This window comes from Cynocephalus volans, chromosome 6 (assembly GCF_027409185.1).
Source record: "Cynocephalus volans isolate mCynVol1 chromosome 6, mCynVol1.pri, whole genome shotgun sequence".
Taxonomy (NCBI): domain Eukaryota; kingdom Metazoa; phylum Chordata; class Mammalia; order Dermoptera; family Cynocephalidae; genus Cynocephalus; species Cynocephalus volans.
Window position 1 is genome coordinate 68614276 of NC_084465.1, and position 16922 is coordinate 68631197.

Genomic DNA, 16922 nt, shown 5'->3' on the forward strand with positions numbered 1-16922 from the left:
TTTTAAATTCTGGGTGACTGAATCCTATCAACTCTGTTGTGGTTATGATTCCTTGTCCGAATGATTGACTTTTTATTGTTCTGAGTTATACCACCTGCCATAGTGTTCTGTATGGAGGAGAGTTTCAACAAACATGGTGGGTTCTCTCCTCAAGGCTTGGGACTTTTGGAATGATATCAACAACTTTAAAGGGCTTATTCTAAAAAGTGTAAAAAAATGTAAAAAGCAAAATGATGTATGAGGGAGTATATATAAACATACATTTAATTCAGCAAATACTTGACCTCACCAGTTAGATGCTTCAAGTGATAGACAGTTGAATGGGAAGCCATTCTTGAATACATTGAGCTTGCAAACAAATTGCTTCATCAGAAGCTAAGGTAATATAAGAGTTCAGTGTACACACAAGAACACAAACATGCATAGGACACATCTGATCATAACTATAAAGCCAGTATAAACACATGTACAGTTTGTTTTCTGAACCATCTGACTGCTGCTCATTTTATTTGAAGGCAGGCATTGGTATACAGAAGGCCTAAGCAAAAGACTTAAGCTGCCAGTCCTAGGGAATGTTCTAGAGGACAGTAAATGAAAGAAAACACTCACAGAGCTAATGAAAGCCAGTCCATTAGGCAGTATCTCTAAGTCTTCAGAGCCATTTTCTGCCAGAAAAGAGAACAGACAGTACAGATTGTTTCATATCATTGATTACCCACTTCTTCAACACTCCTAACTTGAAAGTGAAGCTACGTATTAGCTCTTCTTTGATAGGTTCAGAATAATCCATTCTCTCATTTATTTATTCAAATTGATGAATGTGATTATATGGAAATTAAAAAGACATTAATATCATTAAAGTGCAATTAAAATTTACACTGGATATATTTGTTTTAAATTGATGGACTAGAACTTTTCCCTCAGAATCTGAAACCTCTTACACAAAGTTTATGAAAATTCAGAAAATGTACTATACATGTGATAATTTGAAAAAGCTTGCTGTTTTTCTAAAGATACAGAGTAAACTGCAAGTATATATTGATAGTTCCAAATCAAACCCTTTGAAAACCATATCAGAAATACAAACAAATTTCAAATGCTTGAGTTAAAATGGGGATAAATTTCAGATGATCAAGGATATGAATTTACTATAATTATAAATATACTTTAAGTACATGTAAATTTTTAAAACTTAAATTCATCTAGGGACAAATGAGTTTTTGATTTTGTATGTATACTCTTAGAAAAGATGTTTGTTTTTCAAATATCCAGTAATATTTGATATTCATATCACATTTTTCCAGAAAAAAAAAAAACTGTGTCATAAAATATTTGGCCAAGTTTAATGATACTAACTGAATAAGTCTTTTGGTCTAGCCTTCTGAACCTTAGTCAACTGAGATAAAAATTCTCAAAAAAGAAACCAAAAAAACCCAAATCATAACAAAAAAATGAATCTCAAACAAGTTGTCCTCAAATAATAAAGCTGTTTGGTTGAAACCAGACTGGGAGTTGAGCCCTGGGCCATTCCCTGTTGGTGACCTGCCAGCTGCTGTTCCCTGCCTTTGATCTTTGCTGACAGGGCCTGCCTCCCACAATGGAGGCCCGATAATTATTTCCTAGCTTCCTTTGCAGCTATGGCACCAGCCTATACTCCAGCTCTGACTAATGAGATCTAAGGGGAAATCTGCTGAGAGCTTCTGGGGAAAATTCTCCTCTCTGCTATAAAAAGAGAGATGCATGAGGAGAAACCTTGTGGTAATTGCAAAGTCCTGTGACAGATTTAAAAAAAAATTTATCCTACATTCATTGCTTTATCTCCCTGTTCCTTCCCTCTCCTGCCACCTCTGCAGGTTATATTACCATAAAAATCAAACATTGTTTTGACTATTATTTTCTCTCTATTGACCAAACAAAAATAGTCAAAACTGCCAACACCATTGGTGAAGTCAAAAGTCAAACAATGTGGTATTTAAAATTACTGACTTAAGAATACTCTCCTGGTTCCAAGTTTTATTTTTGAACAAAACTAAACAAGCATATAATTAATCAAATAAATAGCAAGATAATACTGGAAGTTTAAATGAGACACTGCCTCCTCTCACATACATACCTATTCCTTTAACTAAATTACAGTTAGGAAGTTCCACTGGTTTTACTTCTCGGAAAGCATTAAATCGCGTTCTGTGGGAGAGAAAGGAATAAAACACACATAAAACTATTCAGAAATTATAATTAAGTTGCAAACATAAGCAATCCACAAAGTTCTCTTTGATTTCAACCCCAGTGTTAGTGGTCCTGGGCACCTGAAATTCTACCAGGCAAAGCCAGAGCAAGCCAAAGGGGGATCTCTGGACACAACATTCAGTATTTATTTAGCAGAGGAGAATCCATACACAAAAGAGATAGGTGGTGTCTTCTCCAGGGCTCTGTGCACTTTGGCAGGAACAGGAAGTATTTCAGCAGTTGTGTAAAGATTCCGAGGTCCAAAGTTGGGTTAAATGGCAACAGGTTCCAATTAATCCCATTGACATTTTAGGGCTGCTGACAGATGGGCCTCCTAACCATCTGCCCAGCCTGGAGTAGGTGTCTGCTTTTGGATGTAGTTCTTGAAAAATACAGTTGTTTTTAAAGGATTTGGAACTTCAGAAAATCATACCCAAGGCCCACATATAAAAAGGCATTTCACACACACACTTGTCCACACATGTACGTGCACACAAGCAACTTATTAAATGAGTGCGTTAATATCGTGGCGACCATGTGAAGGACAGATGTGAGAAGGCAGCACCAGCAGGCTGTCTGAGCACAGCAAAGCTGTGGAGGCATTGGAAAGAAACAGACTACAATGTTAGCACGGCCAAGAAATTTAAACAATAAATGTGTTATTTTGAGAACTAGTGACACAATATAGTCATAGTGAGTAGTGACAATTATCCAAGAATCCTTAGAAATCTTATTTGGCTAAAAACAGTCCTGTAAATTTGTAAGTTGCCTTGCTGGTAATTTAGTCTCACAGGAGGAGGATGAGCTAGTGAACAAACACTCTTCATAATATTCTTACCGACATGTTACAAAATGATAGGAATTTGGGGCCAACTGATTTTTCATTCATTTATTCAGAAAAAGTCAGTATGCTTCATTGGCTATCAAGTCCTCTCTAAGAGATTCTGACTTAAGAGGCCAGGAGTGGAGTCCAATAATCTGCTTCGTAAAAGCACCACTGTTTGTCCTGGTGCACAACCAGGGTAGAGAAATGCCATTCTGGGTGCTAGAGATACAGAGATGAATGAATAGATGAGGAAGGGTTGGCCTGCAAGGAAATTGTGGTTCCCTGAATGTTAGACATGAATTTAGAAAGCAGACTTCAGAGGAAAGGTGGTCGCCATATCATGACCCGAGAAACTAAAAGATATTTCAAAAATGGAAATCTGACATTATAATCGGAAAAGTTCACAATAAAGAAATAAAAGGAGAAGTGATAGAACAGTGGCTTACAAACTTTTCAAACTGAGACCTACATTAGAAAAAGCATTTTACGTGGTGCAACTGCACAGTACACACACACACAGACACACACGCGCACACACACACACACACACACACACACACAATCTGAAACAAGGTTCACAGAACAATACTCACCCTAGTCCATGTGACACATTCTTACATTTTTTGTTCACTTCAACTTCATTTATTTAAAATGTTGGTTATGATCTACTAAACCAATCTGTGACCTACCATTCTGAAAACCCTGGCCTAGGGACAGTGCAGTGAGCATGTCTCCAAGGAACTCACATGGGTGCAAGGTGTTAAGGGTAAAAGTCATAGCCAAGGGCAATGAGAAGAGTAGCATGGAAGAAAAGATTCAAGGATGTGAAATCACTGAATGGGCCAGGACTTGTGAAAAATGTCAAAGATAGACAAATCAGCTTTTCTTAATGCAAAACCACACAGGAAGCCTGCCTGGCTTGAAGGTTCATTAGATGAGATCAGTTCACAGAGGACAGACAGAGGCAGAACTACTCAGCTTCTACTCTAATTCAGGCTTCTCTCACATGGAAAAAGATCTCTAACCTGGAAAAGCTAGAATGATCTACCTTTAGGGAGGCCTGGGTAGGCAAGGAGGCATTAAGTCATCACCCAGTTGCCTTGCGTTCCAATTTGTGGCCCAGACAACAGGAGAATCGTTGCCAGTACAGATCAGGCACTGTATATACCTTCATTTAATCCTCAAACACCTCCCTGCGGTGTTATTTTCTCTATTTTATAGATGATTAAGATTAAGTGGTTTTCCAAGCCCACAAAGTTATGAAGTGGCTGAGCTGGGATTGAAACTCAAGTATGAATGCAAAGCTCACATTCAATCCTCTAACCAGGCAAAATTTATAGAAAATACTGCTTAAAAGCTGGAGAAAGCATCTGAAGACCAAACTGCCTCTGTTACAATAATCCAGCTCATATTTTCTACCTTATTCTCAAATTATCAGAAAATATCTTGTCAAGAGCTTTATTAAGTCCAAATGTTCCAGGTCTAAGAGAAAAAGTGCAATGTCTGAGACATGTCCCTGAATCACAAGCCCTTAAACTCTGTTCAGAAATAATACAACCTTTGCGGTGAACTATTCTGTGCAAATTTATGCTGGATCCTTGCAAAAGAAAATGAGGACATTTAGCTATGCATTAAGAAATCTATTCTGGAACATTTTGGGGGGCCACAATCATCCTCATCAATCTGTTTTCTGCTACTGCACACTCTTTATTCATTCAATATTTCTTTTTGAGGCCTGCTATGTGCCAAACCCTGTGCTAGGGGCTCACACATACTTCCTCATGTAATATCTTTACCTACCCTTGAGACAAAGATTTATATTTTCCCTGTTTTATTGGTAAGAAAACTGAGGAACGGAGAAGCTGAGTAATTTGTATGTAGTTACTTACTTAGGAGTAGAGTAGGGAATTGAAATTAGGTAACATGATACCAAGAACTCTTTTCCCTAACTATTTCATACTTTTTTTATTTGTTCACACTTTTCCCTCCACCTAGAATGTCCTTTACCTCCTTACCCTCTGGAAAGATCCCTACTCATGATGTTCTGCAGCTTTTTCTGATTTTCTGTGCTAGTATTAATAACTATTTAACTAATTATCCCCATAACTACTAATATAACTACTAATTATCCCCATGAATGTTCACATATGTACCTATCAAGTCTCCTACCATGTTGTTTTAAGTTATCAGTTTTTGGTCTTTTTGCTCCCAGTGAATACTATTTCCTAGGGTGAGTGGATACTATGTCCCTATGACTTTCAGTGTAGACACAGCTCTTGCAGAGAGAAGACAGTAGATTTCTGCCAAACTGTTTTGCAGAGTTACTAGGCTACTGCGTCAGACTGAAAAGATGGTGTTTGTTGCATTTATAAGGGAGACTGGAGGGTGGGAAGATTATTTGATCTTAGCCTAGGGTTTCAATGAGGTATGACCATAATATATACTCAGATATCACTCATTAGACTTCATAGATGGATTTTTGAAACATATGACAATTATAAAAGCTAACATTTACAGGACATCAATTACGTGCCAGGTTTTATATATATCCTACTGTAATATGTATTATTATTCCACAATTTTCAGAGGAAGAAACAGGCTGGAATTGATCTTGGAGTGAAATAGTAAAGTGACTAGATAGTTGCAGAAGTGAGATCTAAACCGGGTCACAAGGAATCCACCACTGCCCTCTTGCCACTACAGTGGGTAGCCTAGAGTGGGCACTGGTGACAGGAATGCATTGAGAGAATTATGAGGAGTAGCAGCACCAAAATCATGGCCTCGATGACCCCTGGCATTACTCCCTTACCTCCATAAGAAATCAACTTGCAACAATTAAAGCACAAAACTGCTATCATGAAACTGCTAGAACTTGGGCGAAGAGGAAAAAAACCTGCTGAGTCCGTGAAGGTGTGGAAACCATGGCAGATGGGAGGGAGGATCACTCCAATCAGTCCCAGCCCCAGCTGCTCCCCAGGCTGGTGTGGCACAGTGCACAGAGCAGCTCCATGGAGATTGCAAAACCACCACAGCATTTTTTGAGTGAAGCTACTTGGAGCCTACAAGGGAGAAAATGCCTGACCACTGGCAGAAAAGATCATTTCAGAACACCCCATCCTATTTCCCAAGCCAACATAGCTATTCATGAGGTTCCTCTGTACCTACATACGAGGGAGAGGCTGTAACCAGTGGGAGGAAAGGATTGCTTTACCAAGTTCCATCCCTCACCTTCAAGGCTGGCAAAGCACTATATACAGAGAAGGCCACTAGACCTGCTGTCTCAGAGGTGAGAGGAGAGAGTAAGAGATGGGTGTCTTATCTGCCCAGTGGTCTATAAGTCTTCAGGAGGAACTGGTAAGGAGCCTGCCCCATGGGAACGTTTAGAGTGTGGAGGAAGAGGGGACAGAGTTGATCCACCAGAGTGCACTGAGGAGCAATGTTGGCAGCTGATCTGTGTCCTAATCTGCAGGGGCACACAGTGGAAACCAGTAGGCACAGAAGAACTACCAGGTCATGACTACCTGCAGGAAAGGCTCAGACCTGGGCCAGATTTTCCACATTGACCAGTTACTCTTGCAGAGTCTCTCCATAACCCAGAAGTGACTAGAAGGCCAACAGTTAAAATTTAGTCTGTGCAAAAAGTCTTCCCCAGACTGAGAAACAATGGCAAGGCAGCAATTTAGCTCAGGCACAGCCTTCAAGTCCTGAATTCTGCAGTAAGCCTTCCCAAAGCTGGGAATTAAAGACAGAATAGCAAATTAGTTCAAGTGCATTATTTAAGTGGTGGTGGTTGCTGTTAATCCACCACAGAACTAAAAACAAACAAACAAACAAAAACCCCTGCAAACCAGAAACAAAGTTCTGATATTGGGTTGTAAAGGTATAATATCATCTAAGAACATCTGCAAAACCTCAAATGTGGAGGTATAAACATAAAGATACAATTCTTGCCACCAAAAGAAATCAACAAAGCACTAGCAATGACCCCAGAAGGACAATGAATTTATGAAATGTCTGACAGAATTCATAATAATCCTCTTAAAGACGTTCAGAGTTTCATAAGAAAATACAGATAGAAAGTTAAATTATGTTTGGAAAACAGTTGAGGAGCAGAATGAGAAACTTGACCAAGAAATAGAATCAATTAAAAAAGCAAACCAAATAGAAATTCTAGAAATAAAGAATATGTTATCTGAACTAGGAAAACCTCAGTAGAAAGCTCTAACAGCAGACTTGATCAAACAGAGAAAAGAATCAGTGTGTCTGAAGACAGAACATACAAATTACCCAATCAGAGCATCAAAAAGAAAAAAGAATAAAAAAAAAAAAAAGAAACAGGACTGCAGCAATTATGAAACACCATCAAGTGAGATAGCATCTGCATAACTGGAGTACACAAAAGAGATGAAAAAGAAAGAGGCCTAGAAAGCATATTAAAGGAAATAATGGCTGAAAATTTCCCAACTATGGAGAAAGATGACAGTACCTAGGTACAGGAAGCTCAGATGTCACCAATTAAATTCAATTCAAAGAGGAATATCCCAAGGCACATGATAATCAAATTATCAAAAAAACAAAGGCAAAGAGAGAATAGTGAAAGAGCAAGAGAACACATAACAATTCAATGGAGCCCCAATACAGCTTTCAGTGAATTTCTCAGCAGAAAATCTACAAGCCAGGGGAGAGTAGGATGATATATTCAAAGCATTGAAGGAAAAACATTGTCAGCTAAAATTTTGTATCCTGCAAAACTGACCTTCAAATATGAAGGAGAAATAAAGACTTTCCAAAATGAAAGCTAAGGGAATTCATTAACACTAGACCTGCCTTACTAGAAATGCTAAAAGGAGTTCTTTAATCTGAAAGAAGATATCACTAAAGTGTAACAAGAAACCCTTTGACAGTATAAAACTCACTAGTAAAGTAAGTGCACAGACAAACTCAGAATATGCCAGTGCTGTACGGACATTAAGTAAACCATTTATATCTTTGGTATGAAGATTAAAAGAGAAACCTATTCAGATAATAACAAATACAACAACCATATAAGAGATAGACAATATTAAAAAATGTATCTTGAAACTACAAAATGTCAAAAAGTGGGGAGGAGGGTTGGAGGGCTGCAAGGGGGAATGATGTTAAAGTAGAGTCTGCTTTCTTTTTATCTTTTTTTCTTAGCAGTCAAAATTAAGATGTTATTCACTTAAAATAATCTGTTATAACTATAACATATTTTTTGAAAGCCTCATGGTAATCATAACACAAAAACCCATAACACATATACTGAAAATAATTAGTGAGAAATCAAAATATGCTACTAGACATAATCTCTTAATCACAAAGGGTGACAGTAACACAGGAAAAAAGAAAAAAAAGGATCTAAATAACAACCAGAAAAAAAAAAAGGAACAAAGTGGTGGTAACAAGTCTCCATATATCAATAATAACTCTAAATGTACTTCAATTAAATGTCCCAATTAAAAGACACAGAATGGCTCAACAGATTACAAACTAAGAACCAACAATATGCTCCCTACAAAAACTCACTACACCTATAAAGACACACACCATCTGAAAGTGAAAGAATGGAAAAATATATTTGATGCAAACGAAAACTGAAAAAGAGCAGATGGAGCTAAACTTATATCAGATAAAATGGAATTGAAGTCAAGGAAAGAATTGAACTCATTTAGAAATAAATAAAATAATAAATAATATAATAAAATAAATAATAAATAATAAAATAGAATTCAAGTCATTAGAGAAAGATTAAAGGATTGATTCAACAAGAGAATATAACAATTCTAAACATATATGTACTCAACACAGGATCACCCAGATATACAGAGCAAATATTAAAACTTGATGGGGGAGGGGATAGACATCAACAAAATAATAGTTAGAGACTTTAACACCCCACTTTCAACAAAAAACAGATCACACAGAGAGAAAATTAACCAAGAAACATCAGAGTTAATCTCCACAAGACCAGCTGGACCCAAAAGACATTTATGGAACATTCTATCCAACAGCTGCAGAATATACATTCTTCTCAGCAGCACAAGGAACATTCTCTACAATAGCCCATATGCTGGTCACAAAACAAGTCATACAAATTCAAAAAAATGAAATCATATCTACTATCTTTTCCAACCAGAGCAAAATAAAACTATAAATCAATAACAGGAAATAAATAGAAATTAAACAGCATGTTCCTAAACAATGAATGGGTCAAAGAAGAAATCAAAAAGGAAATTTAAAAATTCCTGGAAATAAATGAAAATGAAAACACAACACATCAGAACCTATGGAATTCAGCAAAAGCAGTTCTAAGAGAAAATTTATAGCAATAAATTCTTACATCAAAAAGTAGAAAATCTTCAAATAAACAACCAAACATTACACCTCAAGGAACTAGAAAAACAAGAACAAACCAAACCCAAAATTAGTAGAAGGAGAGAAATAACAATGATAAGAGCAGAAATAAATGAATTATAGATTTTTAAAAATACTAAATATTAATGAAACAGTAAGTTTTTGGAAAAGATAAACAAAATTAATAAATCTTTAGCTAGGCTAATGAAGAAAAAAGAGAGAAGACTCACATAAATAAATCCGAAAAGTAAAAGGAGACATTATAACTGACACCACCGAAATACAAAGGATTATAAGAGACCACTATGAGCAACTATTTGCAAACAAACTGGAAAGCCTAGAAGAAATGGATAAATTCCTGGACATGTACAGCTTATCAAGGTTCAATCATGAAGAGTTAGAAACAGATCAGTAATGAGTAATAAAATTGAAGCAGCAATAACATCAGAATGCCAAATTCTGCCAAACATTTAAAGAACTAGTAACACTTCCCTAACTCCTCAAAAAATTGGAGAGGAGGGAATACTTCCAAAGTCATTCTACAAAGCCAGCATTACCCTCATAGCAAAACCAGAAAGGGACACAACAAAAATAAAACTACAGACGAATATCACAATATCGCTAATGAATATTAGGTGTGAAAATCTTCAACAATATACTAGGAAACCAAATCCAACAACACATTAAAAAGATCATTCACTAAGATCAATGAGATTCAACCCAGGGATGAAACAAACAAACAAACAAACAAAAAAAAATTCAACAAATTAGGTATAGAAGGAATATACCAAAACAATAAAGGCCATATATAACAAACCCACAGCTAATACACTGAATGAACAAAAACTGAAGGCTTTTCCTCTAAGATCTGGAACAAGACAAGGATGCCCACTTTGCCCACACTTATTCAACATAGTGCTAGAAATTCTAGCCAGACAAGTAGGCAAGAGAAATCAATAAGGGGCATCCAAATTGGAAAGGAGGAAGAAAAACTATCACTATTTTCAGATGACATGCTCATATGTATAGAAAACCCTAGAAAGTCCACCAAAAAAAGTAGCTAGCACTAATAAATAAATTCCATAGTGTCAGGATATAAAATCAACATACGAAAATCAGTAGTGTTCCTACATGCCAATAACAAAATATGTGAAAAAGAAATCAAGAAAGCAATCCTATTTACAATAGTTACCCCCCAAAATAAAATACCTAGGAGTAAATTTAACAAAGGAGATGAAAGACCTTTACAATGAAAACTATAAAACATTGGTGAAAGAAATTGAAGAAGACACAAATAAATGGAAAGATATCCTGCGTTCAGGGGTTGGAAGAATTAATATAATCAAAATGTCCATATTACCTAAAGCAATCTACCGATCCAATGCAATTACTACCAAAATACCAATGTTGCTCTACACAGAAGTAGAAAAATCAATCTTAAAATTTGTATGGAACCACAAAAGACCCAAAATATAGCCACAGAAATCTTGAGCAAAAAGAACAAAACTATAGGCATCGCACTACCTGACTTCAAAATATACTGTAAAGCTATAGGAATCAAAACAGCACAAAAATGGACAAATAGACTAGTGGAATAGATAGAGAGCCCAGAAATAAATCCACACAATTATAGCCAACTGATTTTTGACAAAGCTGCCGAGAATGTACGGTGAGGAAAAAACAGTCTCTTCAATAAATTGTGCTGAGAAAACTGAATATCCACATGTAGAGGATTGAAACTTGACCTCTATGTTTTGTAATACACAAATATCAACTCAAAATGGATTGAAGACCTAAATTTAAGACCCAAAACAATGAAACTACTAGAAGAAAACAAGGAGAGACACTACACAAAATGGGAGTGGGCATTTTTGAACAAGGCTACAAAGGCACAGTCAGCTAAAGCAAAAATAGACAAATGGGACTACATCAAACTGTAAAGATTCTGCACAGCAAAGGACACAATCAACAAAGAGAAGAGACAATCTACAGAATGGGAGAAACTGTTTTCAAACTATGTGTTTGACAAAGGGCTAATATCCAGAATATATGAGAACTCAACAATTCACCAGCAAAAAACCAAATAATCCAGTTACAAAATGGTCAAAGGACCTGAACAGACATTTCTCAAAAGAAGACATACAAATGGCCAAGAGGTACATGAAAAAATGCTCAACATCACTAATCATCAGGAAATGCAAATTAAAACTACAATGAAATATCATTTCATTCTGGTTAGAATGGCTGTTATTAACAAGACAGAAAATAACAAATGCCGGTTAGGATGTGAAGAAAAGGGAACTCTTATACATTGTTGGTGGGAATGTAAATTAATATAGCCATTATGATAACATTATAGAGGTTCTTTAAAAAAGTAAAACTAGAACCTCCTGATGACCCAGCAATCCCACTACTGAGTACTCAAAGGAAATTAAATCAATATGTTGAAGAGAAACCTGCACTCCCATGTTGAAAGCAGCACTATTCACAATAGCCAAGAGATGGACTCAACCTTAATGCCCATCAATGGATGAATTGATAAGCAAAACAAAACAAAACTGTGGTATAGATACATAATGGAATACTATTCATCTATTAAAAAAATGAAATTCTGTCATTTGCAGCAACATGGATGGAACTGGAGACAATCAAGTGAAGGCACAGAAAGAAAATACTGCATGATCTCACTCATATGTGAAATCTAAAAAAAAAAAAAGTGGTATCTCATATCTCAATCATCATGCTGAAGGGATGCCTGTACTCCCATGTTTATTGCAGCACTATTTATAACAGCCAAGAGTTGGAACCAGCCTACATGCCCATCATTGGGTGAGTGGATAAGGAACTGTGGTATGTCTACCCAATGGAATACTACTCTATACTACTCTCTATAAAAAAGAATGAAATACTGCCATTCACAGCAACATGGATGGACTTAAGAGAAAATTATATTAAGTGAAATAAGCCAGGCACGGAAGGAGAAATACTGCATTTTCTCACTTATTTGTGGGAGCTAATAAAAATAAATAAGTAAATATACAAACAAATAAATGGGGGGGGCAAAAAGAGGACATAACAATCACAACAATTCCTTGAACTTGTTAAGATAAGTGAACAGATATGATGTTGATGGGGGGAGGGGAAAGATGGGGGGCAAGGAGAAATTGGTAAAGGGACAGGAAAATCAACTACATTGTATACTGATAAATTAAAAATTTTTTAAAGTGCTCAAAATAAAACAAACAAATGAAGATAAAAAAGAAATATTCACTTTAAAAAAAAAAGTGGTTCTCATAGAAGTAGAGAGTAGAATAATAGTTACCAGAGGCCAGGAAAGGAAGGGAGTCGGGGGAAGGAGGGAGAGAGGTGAATCAATGGGTACAAAGTCACGGGTAGATAAGAGGAATAAGTTCTGGTGTTCTAGGCTGACTGGAGCTAATAATATTAAATTGTGTATTTATAAATACATAGAAAAGAGGACTTTGACCATAATCACCACAAAGAAAGGATAAACATTGAAGCAATAGATATGCTATCTACCCTAAGTGAATCATTGTACAGTATATGCACGCATTGAAACAACACACTGCACCTCATAAATATGTACAGTTTTAAAAAAATACATTGAGAGGCTTAACGTTAGTTTTGTGCTTTGCTTCTAAAGAAGGTAAACACAGTGGTCTCAGCATTATGATTGGCAATTTAGGAACAGGGGAAGTTGCCACAGAGTTGTGGCATGATGACATCCCACACCTCTGGGAGGCGCTGTTTCTACTGTCTGAGACTTTGCCCAGAATTGTACAGCAAATACCCTGCAAGGCCACATGCAGTTGACTCCGAAGATGGGTAGGAGACTCTTGTCCACAGGAGCTCTTTCAGTTCCTTCCTCTGTGCTGCTCCTATCCTGGAAGCTCAGGAAATCCCTTGAGACACCCCTTGTATGCTTCCACAAGTTCCTTAAATTCCAGGCTATACAGCTTTCTGTGACCTTCCCCCCACCTCATATACCCCATCTCTGAAGAAAAAAGGGATATATATTCACTCTGTGGATCAGGCTTGCCCCTGATGCAGGCCTCAGGACATTATCCCTTCCCTTTTCTCCCGTGGACAGATTCACGATCTTCTCTGGGACTCAGGTAACTTATCTTTCAAATGGAGATAAAGGTCATTTATTGATTCTGCAGAATCTCTTGATCTAGTTCTAACATGGGTGACAACAGAATTTGAATGTCCTTTAGAGAGGTGCATACAAATCCCCCGGGAGTTTGTTAGATGATGCTGATTCTGATTCAATAGCGTGGGGTGGGGCCTTAGATTATGTAGGTGATGCTTACACAGCTGGTCCATATACCCCTTTGAGTTGGAAGGTTTTAGGGCCTTCTGGACAGTGGGTGCAATTGCCCTCCTCTGGGCTACTCTAGGAGGCTCTGTACCCATCCTCTATCTTTGTATCCATATTTACAATCTCCTTTGGCTGCGAATAGTACTATGATTATTGAAAATTCACAAACTAATTTTTGCATGATTTAAAATCCAAAATCAGAGTAACATCATCAAGCTGGTGGAATAGATGGTCCCCCACATCACTCTCCCCTACAATTGACCAATTTACAGCTATTAAAAAGCAAAGACTGTCAATCTGGGACTAATGGAACTTGAGGGAAGAAGAGGAGAGACCTGCAGAGTTTGGGAGGGTGAGAGAAGATGTGATGAGAGGAAGAAGAAACTGCTCCGACCATTTCAAGCCCCAGCTGCTTTAGGGCCAGCCCTGTGAGAGGCAGGAAGAAGCTGCAGCATATGGAGCAGGAACCAGCAGATGCTGCAGCTGAGCCCTTTGCATGAAGTTGCCTGGAGTCTGCCCCCTGCAGTCCTATCATCCTGACCAGTTTCCTCTGAGCAGGCCTGTGATGATCAGAAGGCAGATCAGCTGCCCTCTCTGCACCCCAGTGTTCTCCAGGCCAGCCTGCCTTCCACGCTCCAAACGCTTCATGTGGGGTGGGCCATGTGTGGGTCCCTCTTGATGGATCACTGGGTGGTTCCTTTCTTCAGCTGGCTGCAGCTCCTTGCTCCTATGTGGGTTGTTGGAAATTCTATCAGTGGTCTTGCTGGCCTAGGGCTGGTACAGTGTGCTCCAAAGCCCTCTTCTCTGCAGACTCCTAATGAACTAACAATGAAATCAATAATCGAAAAGACACCTACCCGCACTCCCATGTTCATAGCAGCACTATTCACAATAGCCAAGAGATGGAATTAACCTTAACGTCCATCAATGGATGAATGGATTTAAAAACTGTGATATGTATATACAATGGAATATTATTCAGCTACAAAAAGACATTATATCTTAACATTTGCAGCAATGTGGATGAAACTGGAAACCATCATGTTACGTGAAGTAAGTCAGGCACGGAAAGACAAATATCACATGGTCTCACTCCTATGTGGAATCAAAACAAGAATAACAACAAAAAATGGTTTTCATACAAGTAATAGAAGTAGAGAGTAGAATAATGGTTACCAGAGGGTGGGGTGTGGAGGGGAGGGAGGTACAACACACTGTGTCCCACAAATATGAACAAGTAAATGTTAAAAAAAAAAAAAAGGAATGAAATGAAGTACTGATACAAGCTACAACCTGGCTGATCCTTGAAAACATTACACTGACTGAAAGAAGCCAGTGACAAAACGACACATTATATGATTCCATTGACAAGAAATGTTCCGAACAACTAAATTTTTAGAGACAGAAAGTAGATTAGTGTTTTACTGGGGGTGGGGTGGGGGGGTGGGGGGCAGGTGAATAGGTTGGGAATAGGGATTGATGATTGCACAACACTTTGAATAAAGTCAAAACAAGGAATTATACACTCTCAGTGGGTGAATTTTATATGTGAATTAAATATCAATAAAGCTGTTTTGAAAGATGAAAATAAAAATCCAAAATCACTAAGTGTTTCTTACTTTTTTCTAACACTTTGTGATTTCAAAAATGACAACTAGGTGGAAAAAATTCATAAACATTTATTCTGAGTGTAAGCTTCTAATTACTCTGTAAGAATATATAATTTTTCAAAAATTCAAAACGTTCAATTTAATTTTTATTAATGTTTTACTTCGGAGTAAATAACAAGATATTATTGACTAAGCCTTAGCATTAGAATGATCTCTAGACTTTGAACCCCTGTAAAAAGTTCCAATGAAACTTCTGCTACATTGTCCCCCCCCCCCCCCCCATGCAGCACCTAGCAACGTATGAAATACTTTAAAGGGAAGCGGGGAACTAACACTTGCTCAGTAGCTGCTGTGTCCCAGGCAGGTGCTAGTTGCTTCCTATGTGAGTGTGGATTATCGTTTGCAGCTGAAGTTGAGATGTAACGTTTAGCGATGTAAAGCCCAAGATCCCAGATTCAAGAGGCAGAGCCAGAACCTGGGACACCGTATGCCGGCGCTGGGTTCTGTCCTCCCCGCCTGTCCCCCACTGGAGCTGGCGGGCCACCTCAGCGCGCATTCGCTCCTACCTGCCCCGGGGCCACGCGTGGGCTTTCTGTGTCCCTCAGCGTGTCCTCACATTGAGAATCTCCAATCTGGGAAGACTGCGCTTTGGCCAGGCAGCCAAGGTGAGGGGGACGAGGGAGGGAACTCCTCTGTCTAATTCACACAGTATCAGGGGGACCCCCAGTCTGGTTATTTGGTTGCTTTTTGTTTGGTTGGTTGGTTTTGTGTTTTAGCCAGGTTGAGTAGTGAGTCTGTAGTCAAGGCACACAGATCTTCATGAAAAATTAATTGGTGTATGCTGACAATTTGGCCACTCACAGCCCTGACGATTGTCTCCCTGCCCCATCTCTCAGATTGTCAGCAAGGGTGTGTTTTCACGTGGCACATGAAAGTTGGACAAATATTCCTGAAACCTTTGCGGGATGTGCATGCATCCAGGGCCTGCCTGTGCATTCTCCGTTCAGAGCGTGGGCCCTTCCCCCTGGGGAGCTGCTGGAGCTGGCGGGGAGCGGGAGCACCGGGGCTGCAGCCTTCACCACAACCCAACTTACTGGTGAGAAGACCGGTGGTCCCTGAAGAGCGCCAGTCCCAGCCCCAGGAGGGTAAGCACCATCAGTTTCGCCATGGCCTGCGACAGACGGACGGGTGGATGCGTGCATGCACCGACGGCTAGGAGCCCTTGCCTGCCTGTCGCCGCCGGAGCCGCGCTCCCGCAGCCACCGGCTGGGCTCAGCCCGCCCCGGCTCGCCCCGCCCCGCCCGCCGGGCCGCAGCTGGAGGGCCTGGCCCGGGGCACAGACTGCGCGCTCGGGGTCAGCGCCAGAGGCCGGGAGCTGCGCGCTGAGCCCTGCGCCTCATTTTCTTCCCCCCAGACTTTAGAGAGAGGAGACAGGAGACCTAGAATAGGTGCCTAGACGCGTCCAGGAGGCAAGATCAAGCAAGCTGGAGGAAATAGCCATGGGAAAGGAAAGCCACGCTTTGGTGAGCGCTCCCTTTCTGCC

The 16922-nt window shown here is 39.0% G+C and overlaps 1 protein-coding gene across 1 annotated transcript in view; it reads right to left on the reverse strand.

Annotated features, from left to right (window-relative positions):
- Positions 1 to 16547, reverse strand: part of PON1 (paraoxonase 1) — a 31815-nt gene extending 15268 nt beyond the window's left edge. The window contains exons 1-3 of the mRNA XM_063100541.1: positions 16474 to 16547; positions 2114 to 2184; positions 610 to 665 (exon numbers count right to left, since the gene is read on the reverse strand). Coding sequence (XP_062956611.1) covers positions 610 to 665; positions 2114 to 2184; positions 16474 to 16547 — 201 coding nt within the window. The remainder of the gene's footprint in view (positions 1 to 609; positions 666 to 2113; positions 2185 to 16473) is intronic.
- Positions 16548 to 16922: the final 375 nt, after the last annotated feature.